This window comes from Ischnura elegans, chromosome 1 (genome assembly GCF_921293095.1).
Source record: "Ischnura elegans chromosome 1, ioIscEleg1.1, whole genome shotgun sequence".
Classification (NCBI taxonomy): Eukaryota; Metazoa; Arthropoda; class Insecta; order Odonata; family Coenagrionidae; genus Ischnura; species Ischnura elegans.
This window is the reverse complement of record NC_060246.1, coordinates 139,086,509-139,105,855: the sequence shown is the minus strand read 5'-3', so window position 1 is coordinate 139,105,855 and position 19,347 is coordinate 139,086,509. Positions and strand designations below refer to the sequence as shown.

The following is a 19,347-nucleotide window of genomic DNA, read 5'->3' as shown; positions in this document are numbered from 1 at the left end:
ATAATGCTTTAAATCCTCTGTCCAATAAGCCTCTATCTAGTTCAACTCCTGCCGTGCCTTATTCAAGTCAGTATTGAATTCCTGGTTTTTATTTTAAGGTTGAGGTGGCAAATATCGTTGATAGTTTTTTTATTTATAATACCATCTAGGCGTCATTATGATATGTCATGTTCGCACTTTGCTGGAGTTTCGTAGCTTTTCAGTTATGTGGAAGTCTTCTCTGATGTGCCAAGCCTCTCTGCTGCCCATAACTTTTCGGTATTCTGTTGGGTGGTGTACAGTTAAGGAAGCCCCAAGCGATAAAGTATTACCCACAGGCAGCGATTCTTCCGGGTTTCCTTCCGCGTTTATCCATATTACTGGACAATATTTCGCCATCGTTCCAGTTGGCTTCCTCAGGTCCACTTCTATCGTCATAATCTCCGGGGAAGCTTACTTCAAAAGTATTACCCATACTGTCGGGGTTGTGTTACCTTTTCATTCACATCGAGGAGAATTAATTTGGAGACTCGTCATTGAGTACATGTTGTCTCGGACATTTATCAGCTGTTGTCACCCTCGATACGTAAATATATATTCAAGTTGGAAGTACTCTTTCACTGGTGTCTAAAAGCTTTCGTACTCACATGCCTGAAGCGTTGATTACAAATCGCGCTATTTGGTTTATGGAAGTGGATATAAGTTCACTTGGTAATTAAAATCAGCTTTTCTCTCTACGTGAAAGTTTACACGTAGCATATATAATTTAAAATACGAATTTTACGATTTTATATGAGTAGAAATTGATTTTCTGAGCACATTGCGTGTCATATTCAGTACATGCATGCCTATGTTTACAAAGTGATGTTTATATATTAAAAATATCTGAAATCCCGTGGTATGTAATGATTCATAGAAATGTAATCACATTTTTTGTCAGTTATCGTTGCAGGTTTAGCCATACGGCGAAAAGAGGCGAATTTAATTTTCCCAATTTTTTACATAAATTGTTTATTTAAAAATTTACTCCATTATGGAAGCAGCGACTTAATGCGTTATATCATCCTAATATTGGTAATATGTTTGGGTGGGTTGGACGTAGCCTAGTGGGGCGAGCGCTTAGCTGTAAGACGTAGGGCCGCGGGTTCATATCCTGACGTGTCATTTGGACACCTTTTTTATATTTGACCCTCGAAATATATGTTACACCGCCTATATCCCGACCAAAAGGGCCTCCTCCCATAATTGTACAATCTCCTCAAGTGAACCCACCCTCGAAAAAAATTTCTTGCTCCGGCCGTGGCTATCTGCTTTTAATTTACCTGTTTCGTCTTGTATTATAGATGATGATTGGCTTTGTTGAATACTAGCGGATTAAGGTTGTTTTTTTTCGGGGCGTGAGTGGGGGGGTTTCTTCACTTTCCATAGTTCATTACTTTCGGAGGCGCCTTGGTTGTATGCAGTACCTCTCAGCGACAAAGCGTCTGATGATCTTAGACAAGTGGCTTTTACATAGTCATCATTTCTTCATTCATTAAGATTTTTAAGATGAAGATTTAAACCATTAGCGTGGGTGTATTGTTATATGTGAGTGAGGATATATATTAGCGTGGGTAGCTCATAATTCTCCACTGGTGTTGACGGAAATAATGTCGTTAATTGGGTAGATCGTTCGTTATTGCGAGTACTACTAAAGCAAGTTGACTTATTCATCTATCAGTTGGCCTGTCACTCTCGGTAAAACAGTGTCAGAGTTTCCTGGAACTCCTGGTAAATGCCGCCCGGCATTATCGAGGTCCGTCGGCTGGACAAAAATTATTTTGTTAGAGAATGGAGCCTAGCTGGCTTTTGGGTACCATCTTGGTGTTTCCTCCAAGTGCTCTCTATTCATCGACCCTTGATGATCTTCGGCCAACCCAGACTGTCCCTATTGATCTTGAAATACCACATGGATATCGCCGCTTCCTGTGTTGTTGTCGTTTAGTCATTAGCCATCTAGTAGGAAGTTTCATCCCCAATGAAGTTTCCTGGTCAGTTTCTCCAACCTAGGCAAACAAGCGTTGAAAAATTACTGGAGGTAAAGCTTTCAGCATTGCTCTTAAGGAGCCGCTTATTTCAAAGGTCCCTACTCGATCGTCTTTGCAGTTGGAGCCCTAGCCCCATACACGAACGGCGTCATGCATAGTGCTCTGATCCGAGTAATCGTTGGTTGATCGAATAGTTAACGTTTTTTCTCAGAGCCATTAATTCACTGTTCTCAAGTTTTAACTTTCATGCAATTTTTCTGTATTATTTAGTGTTTTTTAACGCAGAAAAAATGCTATTACAAAGTGTTGCATTGTTGGTAACCGGGTGGCTCATTACTACCACCAAATCTCTTCGTCGGTGGTTGTAATTTTTACCGTAGTAAATTAGTTTCATGTATGAATATAAAGTTCCGTGATTATGCTGGGGAATATGTAATAAAAGATCATTAAGTGGACTTAAACTCGGCGGTTATAAACTCCCCAAATCATGAGACCCACCGACTAGCCCACCCGATGTAGTTTCTCCTTACTGGTCATATTGGTATAGGTTACTAGTCAGTCGATGGAGAAGTCTTTGCTGAGGCATCCTGTTTTTTTATGTCAGTTGATGGAGACAATCGTATGATAGCAGGATGGTTGCTCTTCATTAGTTCTAGTTGTCAAATATTTGTTAGTACAGTAAGTACGAAATTCTACTGAAATTATAGAATCCGGGTGTCCCCCAATATATTTTGATGCCCCTGCAAACGTCCACATTTACTTTGGTCGAGGGGGATATTCACCATTCCCACATGACTCATCATACTTATTTTTTTTTTTAATATTTTAAAATTTACGCGAGAAAAATCCTTGCACCGCATGTATGTTTTGTGGTATATAGTGTAGTTACAGAAATAGGCATCATTGCGAGGGCCGCTCCAATAAAATGCGGTGGCCCGAGCATTTTTTTCTTCCCTTCATCCCTCCTCCACATTTGAGTCCGCGGAGATTGTTTCTTTTTTAGAGTTTGGTATCCTGGGGAAAATCATAGGGTCATTGCAATTTTTGTGCCCGCGAAAGATATCAATGGAAGGTTAAAATGTCGAGGAGGTTGTGAGCGAAATGATTTCTGGGCTCGGAAAATCTGGAAATAAAGCGTAGGCCTTGTGGAAACTAATTTACATCGAATATTTGTGCTCCTTGTGCTTTTAGTTCAATCTGCTCTGTCTTTTAAGTATGCTGTAAAAGTAATAAGAATGACAATTCGTCTTTACCGAGGTTTGGCTTAGAATCATTGAAACTCGAGTTTCAATGATTAGTAACTTTAGTCTAGATCTACACTAAAGTTACTAATTTATTGTTTTGCCTTGGGAAATTAACTTTATACAAGTCGTGATTTATACCAAGGGGGTATAGCAGCATAACGTTACCATTATTCGCGTAATCCTGAATTCCATTTCTTGTGCTCGTGTTTAGTGGATGTTAGTGGCTCATGTTAATGGAAAAGAAATATATGTTTAATATTGAGGAATTGCAATATTTCAACGTGTTTCTATTGTGATATAAACATGAATACTTTTTCTCGAGGTCATATTTCATTCCCTCTTATGCTCTGTTTTTTTTTCTTTTTCAAGTGAATTGTGTCTTCGTCTTAATCATGTTTTCTATTTCCTTTTAGGCTTTTTAAAATGTGAGTTCTCGATTTTGTGTTTTTTATTTCATTTTCGCATTTAGGCATGCGCCAATAACATTTACCCTTACATTTTTGCGTGTACTTTTTTCTATTTTTTTATCCCACCCCTTTGAAAATGCGGTGCGTTGCCTTTCAAGTCGGGTATTTAATCACTCATCGAAGAGCACGAATGCGTAACATTGTGTTTCGAGTGTGAGAGAAGTCCCCATGAAAAACGGAGAACAGAGGAGAAGGGTTAGATTGCGACCAGAAATTTCCGAATTTGCTATCGCAAGTAAGAGAGGAATATCTGTGAAAGGAATCAAGGTATCCCTTTGCGTGGCGACTGTTTATATCGTATGGCGGAAGAATAGATCAATAGATCTCGTGGATTAACAATCACATCGACAAATAACTTTTTAAGCGTATAAACTAGCAGTTTTACTTTTGCATCTCAATTTTAATTGGTAATGTTTCCCCCAAATTTCATATTAACTTTGTATTCCTAAATCATTACCGTAATCTTCCTGCAAATTTGAGCCCCTTACCCTTCAGCTTTTCGATCAAGTATATACGCTCGGCGGTTCCAGGCATCATTGTAAACGTGACTCCCATCTGGATGAGTAACCCTGCTCGTCGAAGAGAATTTCGTAAAATCTCATGTTGGAAATCGATGACCACCCTAGGCTAATACTGAACCTCCTGCGATGCGTAAGTGAGCAGAGGAAGGCCGCTTACCCTCTTCAGGGCGCAGTTGGTTCCCTCACGAAAGGACAGAAGGTTCCCGTTTTTCCGCCTTGTTGTGGCTCGCGGCTAACATTATCCTCGGTAAAATTTTAGGACCCTATTCTAGTATTACTGAAGAGGGTTTTCAAGATGGATTTCAACAGCGCTTGTTAGTTCAGGATGGGTAAAAACACGACTATGACAATAGGCCAGACATGTGGGCTACATATGCAGCTTCTGTCTTGAAATCCACGCGAAAATATGCAGTGCAGTTGGTAAGAAAGGGAGACTTAAACTTATAGTGGTAGCCGTTTTGAAGCAGTAGGCGTTATGTATATAGAGCCGAATCGCTCGTTGGGATCTGCAGTTGTCCCCATTACAAATTAATAATAAGTAAAGCATTATTGATGCAACGGTAAACGTGAACAAGTAATTTTGGTACTCCTGGTATGAGTCATTATCTACTCCCATGTTTTTCTAATCCTCTCTGTAAAACCTTTTTTCACGGATTTTTGCTCAGTTGCAATGAAAACAAGCGAAATAATTCATTTGACGTTTGATAAATTAGTTAAAGTCAAATTACTTAAGCCTGAATGGCACGAAAAACATTTCCGTCCCTTTCGAGCGATAGCTGCAATAATGACGGAAAAATGACCGATTCACGCTATCATTTTTCAGGAATGGGAAGTCATCATTAGGCACGTCCTTTTTACCGTCGATGTAACCATCGCTGGTACCGTCTTTCAGCCAATCAGAACAAACGGCCGCTAACAGCGATTGTTACATCGCGTTCGGATTTTCATGGAATTGCTGTTTTAAATAAGCTCAGGAATAAGGGATAGCGGAAATACCGTGTGATTCAGAAAATGACTGTTTGAGCGATAATTTTTTTGGTCCCTGAAAGGCTATCGCTGGAGTAATAACTCTGAGGGACGGAAGAAATGATTGACTCAGGCTTAAAATATTTCTCAATTTACAGTTTAATGTTTTATGGCTAATTAGTAAACGTGATTCTTTGTATTTGCTGATATTGATTGCATTAGTGAAGTCTGAATTTTTATTCTCTTTTATTTGTCTGAACTTATGCAACTGAAGTAACACTTTTCTTGATGCTATAGTTTAAATTTCGATCATTATTCTGCATTTTCTAAACAGAAATTTTTAAATTTTTTACCTTTTTTTATTGCAGAAGAAAATTTTTTATATGTGGTTTGACTGATCTATTGTTGAAACAATTTTCAATAAACCATAGTTTTGCAATTTTATGCTTTTTTTGTTTCATTTTTTTGCCATTTTGATGGTTAGTTTCCTTCTGAAGCCATGTTAAAAAAATTAGGAGAACTCATCCTCAGTGAACAAATAACTAACCCATATACCTGTTTATGGAGCCCTTATGAAGTATTCAGCTGTCAATCAAAGCTAGGGGTAGGTAGGAAACCCTTGGAGTCTGAAATCTGGCCATATTCATATTTCTATAGAATTTGAGGGTCGGGTCTTTGTTCAGGTTTTTTATGGGGGAAGTATGAATGGATAGTATTTCTGAGCTGCTCTCATATAATCCAAGGAGTGTTCTATGCTTGACTTGCTTTCAATGCAAAGGATATGAGTGATTCATCCTACGATTATGGCGATTGGAACGGGATCGATTAGTGAAAGAGCAGCGACGCCATGGGCAGTGTCAGCGGACACAAATGCAACTCAACTGCGCAGTCGTCTTTGATGTTCTTTGCGCACGGCTGTAGACTACCCCAGCTTGGTCAATAGTTCAATGTGACGCCAAGAGTTGTGATCGAGAAGCCTGGCTTAAATGTGGAAAAGTTTTGACTTCTTCCTCTCTCTGTGAGTTTGAGTGAAACCACCCGTCTACCTAGCTCTAGCCAGCTGTCTCTCACCTGTCCTGCCCAACCCTCCTCTTGGGCAAGGGATCATCCTTCCTCCGACAAACCACAATGAGCAGGCTCGGTATGTATGCGTCCCTCTTGTGATGCTGTCAGGACAGCTATTATTTGCGGCCTTCTAATGATAAAGTAAACAATGACATATTATCCCTCATTTCATTCCAATTTTATTGGGTTTACTCAAGACCCCTCGTCATATCAATATGATTTGGTAACTGAAGACGGCCCCTCTGGCATTTCCTCCAATGGTGACAGCTATGTTGTGTGGTTGAAAACACTGGTTGCATGGGATGTGAGTGCCGCTGAGGCATCTTTTGTTGTAATGTGTGACTAACAAGAGCGATGTGTTGATTTATATGTATGTTTGTGTGAGTATGTGCGTGTGTGTGTGACATCTTGGGTCGAATAACATGTTATTTCAAGAGGAAGTATTTTTACATATCCTTTTTGTGTGCTTGACAAGTATATAAATCAAATATACTGCCCTTCTATTTGAATTGTATCGTAGTGTTTAGATCAAGCCAAGCCCAATATTGATCGGTTTGGTCGGGAGAGGGATAAGGGGTGAGGAGGGGGAGGACGCTGTGGTTGAATGGCAGAGCTTATAGTTTTGATTTCCACATGGTGACACTGAAGCCTTGTACGTAGTTGTTTTTGTGTGTTTATAAATTGATTTGAGGAAGGCTTCTTCTACATTAAATTATATTTATATATATGTATATCTGGAATATGAATAGGATCTTTCTTATTTATGATGAATATGGTTGTCAAGAATAGGCAAATTTGGAGGATGAATTGAAGTTTGCATTCAACTTCATTTTAATGTTTTGCTACAGGATAACTAAAAGATTAATTATGAGCATCTATTTGTGTAGGAAGTTTGCTATGATAAAGGATTCGTTTATAGTAGTATAACTTAGAAGAAAATAACAATGAATAAATGTCTTGGCTTTCAAGAGCATTTGATTTTAGACAATTGAATTATAATTTAGGACTTTTGGTAGAATTATTACAGGATACCATGTGAAATTCTTTTTAAGAATATTGAATATTCTAATTAATTTTTTGAAGTTTGAATAATTTTAATGACTGTTAAAGAAGATAATGATATTATTCATCAATACAAAGTTTTTAAAAATGTAAAAAAATTAACCAAGTTCTTAATTGTTCTAATTACAGTTGCTTAATCACCTGATGTATGGAATTTTTATTGCATTACTTGTGCAATATAGTTAGTCACTTGTGGAAAGAATGTTAAACTAAGGATATCTTTTTTGTTTCTGTAAAGTTTTTAATATGCTCCATTTTACTTTATTCCATGACCTTGTATTAATTATTAATATATTTTTAATAAATTTATAGGAATATCTTAATTGGTGAATCTTATTTTATTTGATGGATAATGTTCATAGATAACTGGTTATAGGTATTTGGTGAAGTTGAAGCTACATTATGCTAGGTCAGAGATCAATTAAGTTAAAATTATGTCTATTGCTGTAAAGATTGTGTGTGACAGTTGGAATGTAGTCTGAGTGAATTAATGTATTTTAATATCAACATCTCATAGTGCTCCACTTGTGAGTCATACTTTAAGGAGAAATCAAATAGTCACTGTGTGCAATGGTTTCTTATAAACTTTTACAAGTCAGGAAATAAGCATTTTGCCGATAAGTTTTGTATTACCAAATATATAATTATTAACTGTTTCTCTGTTTTTCTGGAATTCTTGTTCTTATGAGGGCCTTTTAAAAAAGTTGGATGTTCAGTGCAGTACTATAGATTGCTGTCTAGTTGTATTTATGGTTATTCTAATTGCCCTGGGAGTAGCTGATATGCATTACATTCAGAATGATACTACTTTAATTGATGAAGGTTTCGGCAAAACCCAATTTTAAGAGTTTTCGTTTGCAAAATGTGTATGTTATATATTTTAAATATAGTAGTGGAATGGATGCAGACACCAGTCAGATGACTTGATTATTTATTTTAGATAGTTTTCATAACACCGAAACAAAAGTCATTGTTAGAGTTTGAACACCAAGCAATGAAAATAAAAGGCTCGAATAGAAAAGGAAAGCGAGAACTTAGGCCTAAGAAACAGTTACCGAATCTGAACTAGAATTGGAAGTGATAAAAAAGTTTAACTGACACAGCCATTGTCAAAAGAAATATTTTTATATAATAAATTTTATTCCAAATTTAAATACTCTGTTGAAGTTTTCAAAGGAATTTGGCAATTTTTGCTGGAAATCCAATAGTAGCCGGATTTCATTTCTCTATTAGTTAATCAAACTCTATCATGCTTTTGCTTACTATATTTAATCTTATATATTCACATAGCTATAAAAAAAATTATGAGGCCATGCAAGCATACTAAGTTAAGGTGAGGCTCTTTCCTTACTTGGACAAATTGCTTCCCAAATTTCTGTAAAATCCATGAAGAGTCCCTGACAGAGGTGGCAAAAACATTAAACCAAATGATTAAGGATTGACAGGAACATCAATGCCTATGCTCCTGATTGAATGTGTCCAATTTCAGTGGATGGAGGGGTATGTGACCAATTTGCTATACAGGCCAAAAATTTATTTAGTGAGATATCACTAATATGTAAAGAAATTTTGAGGAACAAAAGGTAATTGTTATTGTAATTTTACAGATAATCAAAGCCATCATTAAAATCTAATTACTGTGGGGGTACTTAAGAGACCAAATTCACAACTTTCAGAAGCTAAGCAGATAGACTTACACCATGCCTTATTACATTTTCTTTTGTCAAATGGGGCACTTCTGTGAAAGAAATGATTTTTTGGGAGCATATTACTCACAGGCAATCAATATCAATTCTAACACTCAGCTTTGTGAACTTAATCACAGGTGTGAATCATAGGTATTAAAATAAAAATTTAAAAATTTGCTGGTAACTTAATTTTCATATTCATTTTTGTTGTAACCGCCGTTTTCCTACTCACTCAGTGATTCAACCCCAAGGTTGGTTCGGGTAGGTGAGGCTTGAGCTCACCCAAAAACTAAGTCATAGGGGTATCGGGTTGGTGTGGTGGCTTCCCCCCCGACAGACTCGGGTTCAAATCCTGGCGGTGGCAGAGATTTTCAGAGACTGCCCGATCCTTGCTTGAATGTTGTGTGGAGGACATTTCAAGGGCAACACTATGTCCATCGGATGGGACGTTAAGCCGTGGTCCCGTTGGCGCCTTTCGTTAAGAGCAGGCTAATGCCGACGCCGGGTTTCTCTCCACCCTTCCTTACCTACCCTATCCCCCATGGTGAAAATGACCTAAGCTGTCGGTCGCCTCCTCCAATACCACATACCATACTAAGTCATAGGCAAGTGAATTTCCCACATTCAGACCAATTCCTTTCCATGAGTTACCTTGCACTTCAGGGATTTTTATTTGGGGTGTCCAAAGGCTTCACCTGGAAAATGCGATGGTGGTTGGCGTAACATGGTGAAACTCCTTCATGATGCACAAAGGTTAAGAAAAAGACTTCGCTGTTTAACAAAATAAAATATATTTGCAACCGGTTTCGATACAGCGTATCATCATCCTGGAATTTGAACTTGGGACCTCAAATCGGGGGATGTTGCCATTAAAGTCCAATGATGAATAGTGGTGGAGGGAGGGTGCTTGCTCCCTTCGCAGGCAGCCGCACAGATGAGTGGGCTTGTGCCACTCCAGGAAGGATTCTTCTGAGGGTGGGCAAGGGATAGTCGGCTCAAAAGTTTAATATATGGCACATTTGAGAACCCTCTACTCTTTGAATGGAAGAATGAGGGAAGCGGTGATTTAATCTTCTTGGAAACACAATGTAACCCATTCAATCAAACTCAATGGAAAGAAGGGGCAAGTTAGAATGTATAGATGGAAATTAGGGAGTGATGGGGGCCATTATGTCCATTTTAATGTCAGTCCAACAGCAATAATTACATGAAATAGTTTGTGTCGACTGAAATGAAATTATATATTTCAGTTGTTTATTTTGATTCAATTTGCTGGCCTACTCATTTTCCCATCATCAGGGACTGGATTGTTTAACTCTTAGATGCGCAAGTTGCCGATAAATTAGATTTAGAATCGTTTTTCACTTTAAAATGCTGAAGGTGTGGAATTGTCAGCCCCATGTTTAATCCTGCGTGTAATAAAAATTTTTGTTTAAAATATTTTGAGCTTCACGTTTATACTGGAGATTATATAAATATTTATCACTCCTGATGAAATGGTATTTATTCTACTGCATTGTATATAAAAATCAAGTTTTTTATAGAACACTAAATTCAAGAAAGCCTGATGCGTTTTTGATTGGGCTTGTTCTTTCTTGGATTAAAAACTGCAACTGCTGTTATAGCGAAAGGGTTAAATAACGAAAGCAATAACCTAGAGATAAAGTTGTTTGAAATGAAAATTTTTACTACTTCTAATAAAACATTATCACTGTTATATTTCTTCAGGTATTAAACATTGCACACCATGAGCTTCCCTCCTGGGTCTCGGCCCTTGTGGGAGCATTGTTTAGGCAGTTGCTTGTGGCACCGGCAGCTACAGTGGAGTCGGCATCAGTATCAAGCAGGTGGTGGTCTTGCGCATAAGAGCAAGGCAGTGGAGAAGGTTACAGGATGAGCAACATCCGCTCCCCAAGAGAACCATGCACAGGTGGCAGCAGCAGCATTGAATTCAGAGATAGAGATGAGCATGGAACAAGGATGGTGGCACACGCAGATGATGAGACCTTCCACAGAAATTCACCTCGTCCTCCAGTGCCAGGTTTGTCAATGTTTTGATGGGACCATTGCAAAGATGCATTTTTTTGTAATTCATTGATTACCAATGGTTTTGATGATGCATTAAAGACCTCTCTGTCACAATTTACTGAAACCAGTGCAAATACTGAGACTGGCCAAGTCTATTTTGACGAACAACTGTGGTGAGAGTGAGGTGGGGGTGATAAAAGTGGCGGATACAGAAAAAACTCGGAGGTGGGGGGTGCAAAAGATATATATTGAGCCACCTTAACTTTTATCATAATAAAAAAAATAATAATTAAGTCACATTTAAAGGTTAAGAACGTTTTATTTAAACTGATTATACACAGCGATACCTCCACTGCTAAAGCGCTCAACAATTGCCCACCGAATCAAATCTGCTCATCTAGTAGCCCAGCAATACAAATCTGCTCAGCTGTCAGTGTCTGTAGCATAAACGCTCACCTCCAAGCTTGGAGAATAGGAGATGAGTGTTCATGCTCCGGACACTGCTAGCTGAGCGGATTCGTATTGTTGGGCTACTAGATGAGCGGATTTGATTTGGTTGGCCATTTTTGAGTGATTTTGCAGTGGAGGTATCGATATATATTAGACAATGCCATCTTATGATATAAAAAAGGGTTCTCTCCTACTATGTATGTAATGCTTTTTCTGTTTTAATTCCTCATTGCAACAAACACGTACTGGTGATACTTCTGAGGTTCCTTTATACCTGTGATCACCTAAGTGGCCCCTATTTTACTTCTTAGGACCACTTCTGCTGCATGCAGAAGTAATTTAATTGTTCAATATTCCATGAATTCTGTTTTTTCTTCTGCGGTAGCGGGAATGCACAAGTAATTTGTAGCAATGTGACGTATTGCACAATGGTTAGCAACACCAATAAGATATGCTTGAGCTTCATTATGTGGATAAAGCAAAACTCATCAATAACATAACAAATTGTTTCATTACTTTGAAAAGATTCATTGACCATTTACAATGTACGTTTTTCTCTTGGAAAAGGAGTTAGAATATTTTTTGGCTTTTCATTACATAACTTCATCTTAAGTCCTCTATTAGGTCTAAATTTAATTTTTTATCCCTTCCTTTTATTAAATAAGGCATGTTGGTTAAAGTCATGTGTAACATTTTGTGTTATAAATTCAAGATGACGTTATTTGTATTTCAGGTGAAGAAAATGAATCGAGGTGCTTGGGGATGGAGTCAATTGACATTGGAGAGGGATATGAATCTCCAACATCCAAAGATTGGGCTTCGAGGCATACCAAGTCCAGTCGTGGATTGGCAATTGGCTCCCCATGCCACACTCCCTGCCACCTTGCATCTTCCTCATCTCCATTTATGCCCACCCATCGCTTGGCAGCTGCTGCCACCGATTCTTCTACCACTCATCATGATGGTATGTTTGTTGTCTTCATGTAAGAAACACTCTGCAACACCCATCAATAGGGTAGTTTCCTTCATCAAAGAAAATGAAAGACATTGATTGCGATTCGTTACCCACCATTAGTGTATTAATAATATACAAATTATTTGGTTTTAGAAATACCGGTTTAGACGAATGGCAAGGGTCAATTTTATCCTCATTTAAAAAAGGCTAGATTGGCGCCCATGCGATGCCACTCCACGTGACGTCACAGGGACCTAGTTTCTATACGAGTAGATAGGAGTTTTACATCGTCTGAGATTACCAATGCATGCATGAGGCACAGAGCTCAGGGAAACGTCTCTTAATAATCACCTATTAAAACTGCCTAAGGTCGGAAATTTTACTTCGTTCGATAAGGTATTAATAATCCTTGTTTAAGCCAAGCGCTACCAGCTAGCATGGTACTCTGCTACCTGCTAGCATCTTGCGTCATATCAGTGCTCAGAACCTCGCCCCAAGGTCACCTCACTTGTGGCAGTGGGAACCAGAACGACGTCACACGGCATTTTCCTGGCATTCATACTTAGCCTTCGCGTTTTCGCGCACTTGAAAATTTCCACTTTTCATTTAATCGCAAAAAATAGATATCGTCATTTAAAAATCTAAAAGCGTGAAATACGTACTCCAGGAGTAATAATCTTTCGATTTAGTCAATAAATAAATAATAGGAAACCACCCTATTGTGTGGGAAACAAAGGGCCCCTCATGATTTTCAGGTGTTGTTCCCCTTTTGGTTAATCTTGAGGATCAATCAATAATCAAGTTTCATGAATTTTCCAGTCTCCCATTCAGTTCTTATGCAATTATCTTATGTATTGGCAACTAATATGGTGCAACATTCAGAATGGTGTGGTTCAGGAGTTGGCTGTTCACCCATGAATCATTGATTAGTACCCTCATACTCCTGGATGTTTTCCTGGGTTGTACCATTTCTATGGCTTTCCTCGTTATTCAGTAATTATTTTTGCCTCATCCAGATCAAAGTTTTGGGAGGACGTGCTTCACACAAACTCTGTGATAGCAGACTGGTTTGATGGTCTTGTCTTTAACTATGCAGCATTTATTAGTGAAATTATTTTTCCTATATTGAACTTTGTACATACATTATATCCCATGGTGACGCTGTTAGCCCTTGGGTTGACAGTCCTTATGTTAGTATAGCAGTGCAGGAATTTTGGCAGCTAAATTGTTTCTCATCGCCTCGTTGTAAATGTGAAGCACCCTGACTATCTCCTTGGTAAAACCTTCTGCATATGGTGAAATGATGTTGAATGCTGGTATTGGTTTTTCTAATTCTTATGTTTTGGTGAATATTTGAGCCAATATTCATGGATGTACTGTAAGTTCACTAGTAAGAATACATTCTGCTTAACCACTTATTGCTCGTTGAATTTTATGGCATCTTTTTGGAAGTTTTTATTTTTGTATCGTTGTTGAACTGTTGGACTTACTGCTGTGTATGATTAACAGTTCCTACTATAATTAGTCCCAAATCATGTTAAGTTGATTTGATTTAGTGGATAGACCATTCCAAAGCTATTAAGCTATTGTTTAGTATGGTTTATCTTAGTTCCTTATGAAAAATGAAAAAGAAGAAACTTTGTGCTTTCATATGAAATATTTATTCACACATTTACACGACCATGGTTTCAACGTAAGATGTCATCATCAAGTTTCTTCTTTTTCATTTTTCATAATTCACTAAGTTATGCCTCAAACCATCAATTTTATTTCCTTATGATACCATGTTAGGTGGAACTTGTGGAACTGAAATGTTATCTACATTATGATTACAGAGACATCTCAGGCATTGGATCCTGAGAACAGTGGGCCCAGGTCGGCCTCCTCCTCTTCAAATTCTTTGCCTGACTCAAGTGGAACCCCACCCTACTTGCGATGGGCTCGAAATCTTCGCTCTTTACTTGAAGATCCTGATGGAGTTGAGCTGTTTCGGAGGTACCTGGAAGGGGAGCGGTGTGCAGATACGCTCAACTTCTGGTTTGCCTGTGAAGGCCTGAAGAAACAGCCTAATGATGATCCAGGTCGTTTAGCACAATTAATTAAAGTAAGTGTCTCCTATTTTTGATGTGTTATTCTTACTTTCTTTCTTTAATGATTGCTGTTAAATATTTTGACCTGAACAATCAAATAAATACAGTTGGTAAATTTCACTCACTGTTTTTACTTATGCCAAGAATTATGCCTAGGTATTTTTTAAAATCGGAGGAATGACTAATGTTTTTTTAATGGTTAGTGCAATTACCTTAAATTCTGCTATCACATTCTCTAAGATATGAATATTAGCATACAATTTTTACTATTTCACATAATGAATTCACTGCTAATTTTTAGGATAAATATCTATTAGGATCTCTAAAAATGTACTTTACCTAGAGGCAAGCTCCAGGTTCTCCCAGTGAACAAAATGCAAAGAATTTTATGTAATTTGAATATTCATACTTAAGATTCAATGCATTAAAACTGTCGAAGACCTGGTAAAAAATGTCTTTCTCCTCTCTCTGAACCACTCGTAAAACATTATAAACCTAAATAGTGCATGTCTGTGCATACCTTCTGCTGATTGTCAATGAGACTATGTAAACTGCATTCTTAAGCCTGAATCACATATACATTTTTTCCATCCCTCAGGGCCATTGCTCCAGCAATAGGTTTTCAGGAACCAAAAGAGTGATAGCTCAACCCATATTTGCTGAATCTCATGGTTATTCCCCCGTCCTTTTTTACGACTGTCATTCAGTCAAATGCCAAGTTGGGTGTTACAATCTCTGTTGGCCTTGCATTTTTATTTGTTGAAGGACAGTGCCATGGTTTCAGCTGCAGTAAAAGGGATGGGCTGAGTGATAAGAAAAGGGATGTTAACCTGTCAGCACCCAAAGTTTTTTTTGAAATCACACATCTTTCATTTTTATAAAATATGATATACATGAGTTCAACAATACAACACAAATCAAACTGACTGAATAATAGAGGAAACCTTCAACTAAGTATGTGCACTGAAATGTATGCTAAAATTCACATACAGTGGAACTTGGTTAGTACGTTTCTGAAGGGACCACGAAAAATGAACGTACTAACCAGGAAAACGTACTAACGAGGAAAGTAAATAATAGCAGGCGGGGTTATTGCAATCAGTGAAAAAGTCGTCATAATTACAATTACTATCGGTAGTTCTCATAGGATCGCCTTCCTGAACTCTTTTCACATTTAAAATCAAGAAAATGAGCGCTACCATGAAAAACAATACCATGTGAATAAAAATCGCAATTTTTCATGGACATCCCGGAGACGATTTCATGATTACGGCGTCTATCTCCCGTGATTTATCCTATATATATTTACAGAACGAGGACGAGTGAAGCTCAGACAAGCGAAGACAAGTCATTTTTCTTTCTCACAGCGTACTCGGAGAATATAACAACAACCCGGAGTAAGTCAACTGGTTTTTTAAACATCATAAAAATTGGGCAAAATTATATTGACTTTCAAATTACGGCAACAGCCGTAGACATTCGCTTCTGGAATGATACCATTTCCATTGTAAAATCGATCGATATATCGACTGATGACACGCAAGATTATTAGATTACGACGTAATTACAAGAAAATTTTATATTAAACAGTTGAAATTTACTTTCAAAATTTGTCTAATGTCGTCTGCTTTCGTTCCGAGATCAAGTATTTTTAAGCTAAGCTTCGCGTGGAGATCCAGAGGATCGTCTGCTCCCGCAACAGTAGTCAAGTAAATACGCACGACGTCGAGTTTATGGAGCAGTACTGCTTTAGATAATGAGGGAATTGTCTAATACCGTTAAGACTCATTTCTTCATCATGATAACTCGTGCAATAGCAACAATTGCCCACTCACGAACTTTGTGCGCAGCAGTGGGCACTCCCAAGCGCTCCAAAGGCAACAGAAGGTGAGGAGCTCGGGGTGGGGAAAATTGGGGCTTCTTATTGGCTGTAGTTTTTCATAGTCAGACATTCCCGAAAAATGGCCGCATTTTATAATTCAGCACGTCACAAGAATTCAGAAATGCATTTGGATAAATTACGGTAGAAGAAAGAGATGTGGAATGAATGGAAGAATGTTAATGTCTAATAATAATAATAAATTAAATCATGAATTCAGACGTTTGCGACCCTTAAGAAGACACTTAAGAACGAATTGCGGGTTGCGTCACGGCAAGCAATTGAGCGTACTAACCAGGAAAGCGCAATTTTTTCAAACGTACTAACCAAATTCTTTTACCTGTATTTTGTTCGGATGGTACCGGGACCGAGGGAAATTGCCGTACTAAGGAGGAAAACGTACTAAGGAGGAACGTACTAACCAAGTTCCACTGTATTATATGCATTGCAGGAGTATATCCTCGGCACTGCACTGGGTGCCATATGGCACCTATGGGTGTTGACAGGTTAAGCCCATCTTGTTAATCAGTGCGAAGATGATCATGATGAAAAGTCAATTCTTTTGCCATTGCCGAGCTTTCTCTCCGAAGGGATTGAAAAAAATATGATGGTGTGATTCAGGATTTAACAATTTGCAGGAATCATTGTCAACTAGACCAAGATTGTGTCAGAATATTAATTTATCCTTATGAAAATTTCGACTCCATTCATGGTGAAGGCATTAATTTCTTAAGTATTATTTTCCTTTCAAACTACCTGGATTATTTATTTTTTTGTGAGTTTCAGAGAGAATAATGGCATTTATGTAGGGCATTTTTGAATTCTGTAAAGTCCTCCAATATAATCCTCAGAATAATACCTCTATGTTCAGGATAATGTTATCATTGTAGCTTTTTAATGCTGAGGGAAAATTTAATTTTTTCACGTTTTAAAATTTTTAAATGATAACTTTCTTATCTAATTACCTTTTTTATTCATACTTGTTAGAGATTACTAGTTTCTTTAAGATTCACTAAAGCTAAGTCACTTTGAGATAGTCTTTGAATGTCTCTGCTTTTTATATATTGACTTTGATAAAAATTGATAGCATATCCGTAGTGTGTTCATGCTTGGGTCTTCAAAGAACATGTCAAATGTCTTGGGACAGAAGTATCCGAAATGAAGACATTGAACTATTAATGATTGCAAGGAATGAATTAACTCATTTGTAACTTTCATTGGTAGTCATTTCACTTAAATAAGTATATCATTCTAATATGACTTAAAAATATATTCCTTTTTGTAGTTGATCCACCGCAAGTTTTTTCCCCGGGCTGTTTTGGCCGTGCCCGAAGAAATGAGGCGGGAAGTGGCGAGGCGTGTTCGGGAATCCACCACTCCGGCCACTGCTCCAGCCACATTAGCCACATCACCATTAACCCCCCCAGATGACTCAGCAGCTGTTGTTACCCCACCTCTTGCCCCACTCCCCAGCAATCGGCCAGATTGTCACGTATTTGACTCCGTCCAGAGAGAGGTTGAACGCCATATCAACGAGACTACTTACCCAAACTTCCTTCGGTCTGAGCTTTATCTCAACCACGTCCAGTGCATGCAAAGTGGGGTTGGGAGTGGTGGCCCAGGAGGGACTATACCTGGTGGGGGTGGTGGGGGCAGTGGGAGCAGTAGTGGGGGCAGCTGCGGGGGCGGTGAGGAGGGTGCCCTCGGGGGGCCCCTTGTCACAGGACCTCTTCCCACAGTGCACGAAGACTCAGAATTGGTCACTGGAGGTGACAGTGTGCAGTGTTCAGCTCCTGGTGGAGCTCCATCATCGCAGCTTGATCCCCTGCTGCCTTTGACTAGAGACATGTTACTAGTCACTCAAAATAGTCGTGCAATGGAGCTCAGACCTAAACCAGAAGCCTATGCTGGGTAGGTGTATTTGATGGTGCTTGTGATTGCTTCAGGATAATTTTGTGCATGACCCTGCCCTTTGGTTTTGGTCTTTTCTATCATGTTTGTAGTTTTATTTTCTGTAGCAAACTTATACATTGCTTATCAGAACTATTTTGATGAGATGCTCTTTTACATAGTGTTCTAGTGAATTTAAAATGAAAAATTGGAAGGTGCTGAAAATACTAGTTGACCTTTTTGAAACTAAGTTAATAATCACATTGTAATGTTGACGGTTCATATATTTTAGTGTAGATAATACCATTTGCTGCATTGACAAAGTTTGCATTCACCATGCTAATAGCCTTATATGCAAGTCTTAAGTCTGGCATATGTATTTTTTGTCTTTGCTTTTTTTATGATGATGTTGGAGCTATTTGTGCTTATGGTATTTTTGTGACTTTATGGAGGCTTTTTACTATTGTATGAAATGCTTTTAATTGAAAACAGTAGAGTAGTATCTTTTTTATTCATTTATTTCAGTCCTTTCTTTCATGTGACTTTAACATCTTCTGAAGTTAATGTACATTTGTGGTTGGTTTTTCATCCATTAAGTCATTTAACTAAAGTTGCATGAGGTAAGATTCACATATTTTTGCATTATTGCAGACTCTCACTGAATGCTTTCACTAGTTTTTGTGGTTTCCACAAGAAAACCAAATAATTTCATTTGTGTGAAATTGCTTATAATTAGGAGACCTAGTGGCATGAATATGTTTTTTATGCATTAGATTCAACAATTCATTGTTGAAATGTATGCAGTTGGGATTTGGGATTGATAGAACTCATGGAACTACTAAATAACCTTTTATTTGTATCAAGGGAAAAATCTAGTCAATGTATTTAATGACCTGTGAAAAGGAAAAAGTGAAAAATTTGAGTTGCATTTTTGCACGTAGTTATTTCACAATATCTGCCAAAAACAATTTTCAATCTCTTTGATGCGTTAAGCATTGTGTGAATAAAAAAGATGGGAGAAGGTTATATGGAAATG

At 38.0% G+C, this 19,347-nt stretch overlaps 1 protein-coding gene across 3 annotated transcripts in view; it reads left to right on the top strand.

Annotated features, from left to right (window-relative positions):
- The window catches only part of LOC124170938 (axin), a 62,482-nt gene that overhangs the window by 1,781 nt on the left and 41,354 nt on the right, over positions 1 to 19,347 (top strand). For 2 of the 3 annotated variants that reach the window (XM_046550029.1, XM_046550012.1), the window contains exons 2-5: positions 10,748 to 11,060; positions 12,231 to 12,461; positions 14,288 to 14,556; positions 17,707 to 18,332. In XM_046550029.1, the coding sequence (XP_046405985.1) occupies positions 10,913 to 11,060; positions 12,231 to 12,461; positions 14,288 to 14,556; positions 17,707 to 18,332 (1,274 nt within the window). In that variant the 5' untranslated portion in view covers positions 10,748 to 10,912. Of the gene's footprint in view, positions 1 to 6,127; positions 6,346 to 10,747; positions 11,061 to 12,230; positions 12,462 to 14,287; positions 14,557 to 17,706; positions 18,333 to 19,347 lie in introns of those variants that run through there. The other variant, XM_046550021.1, reaches the window with a different exon arrangement.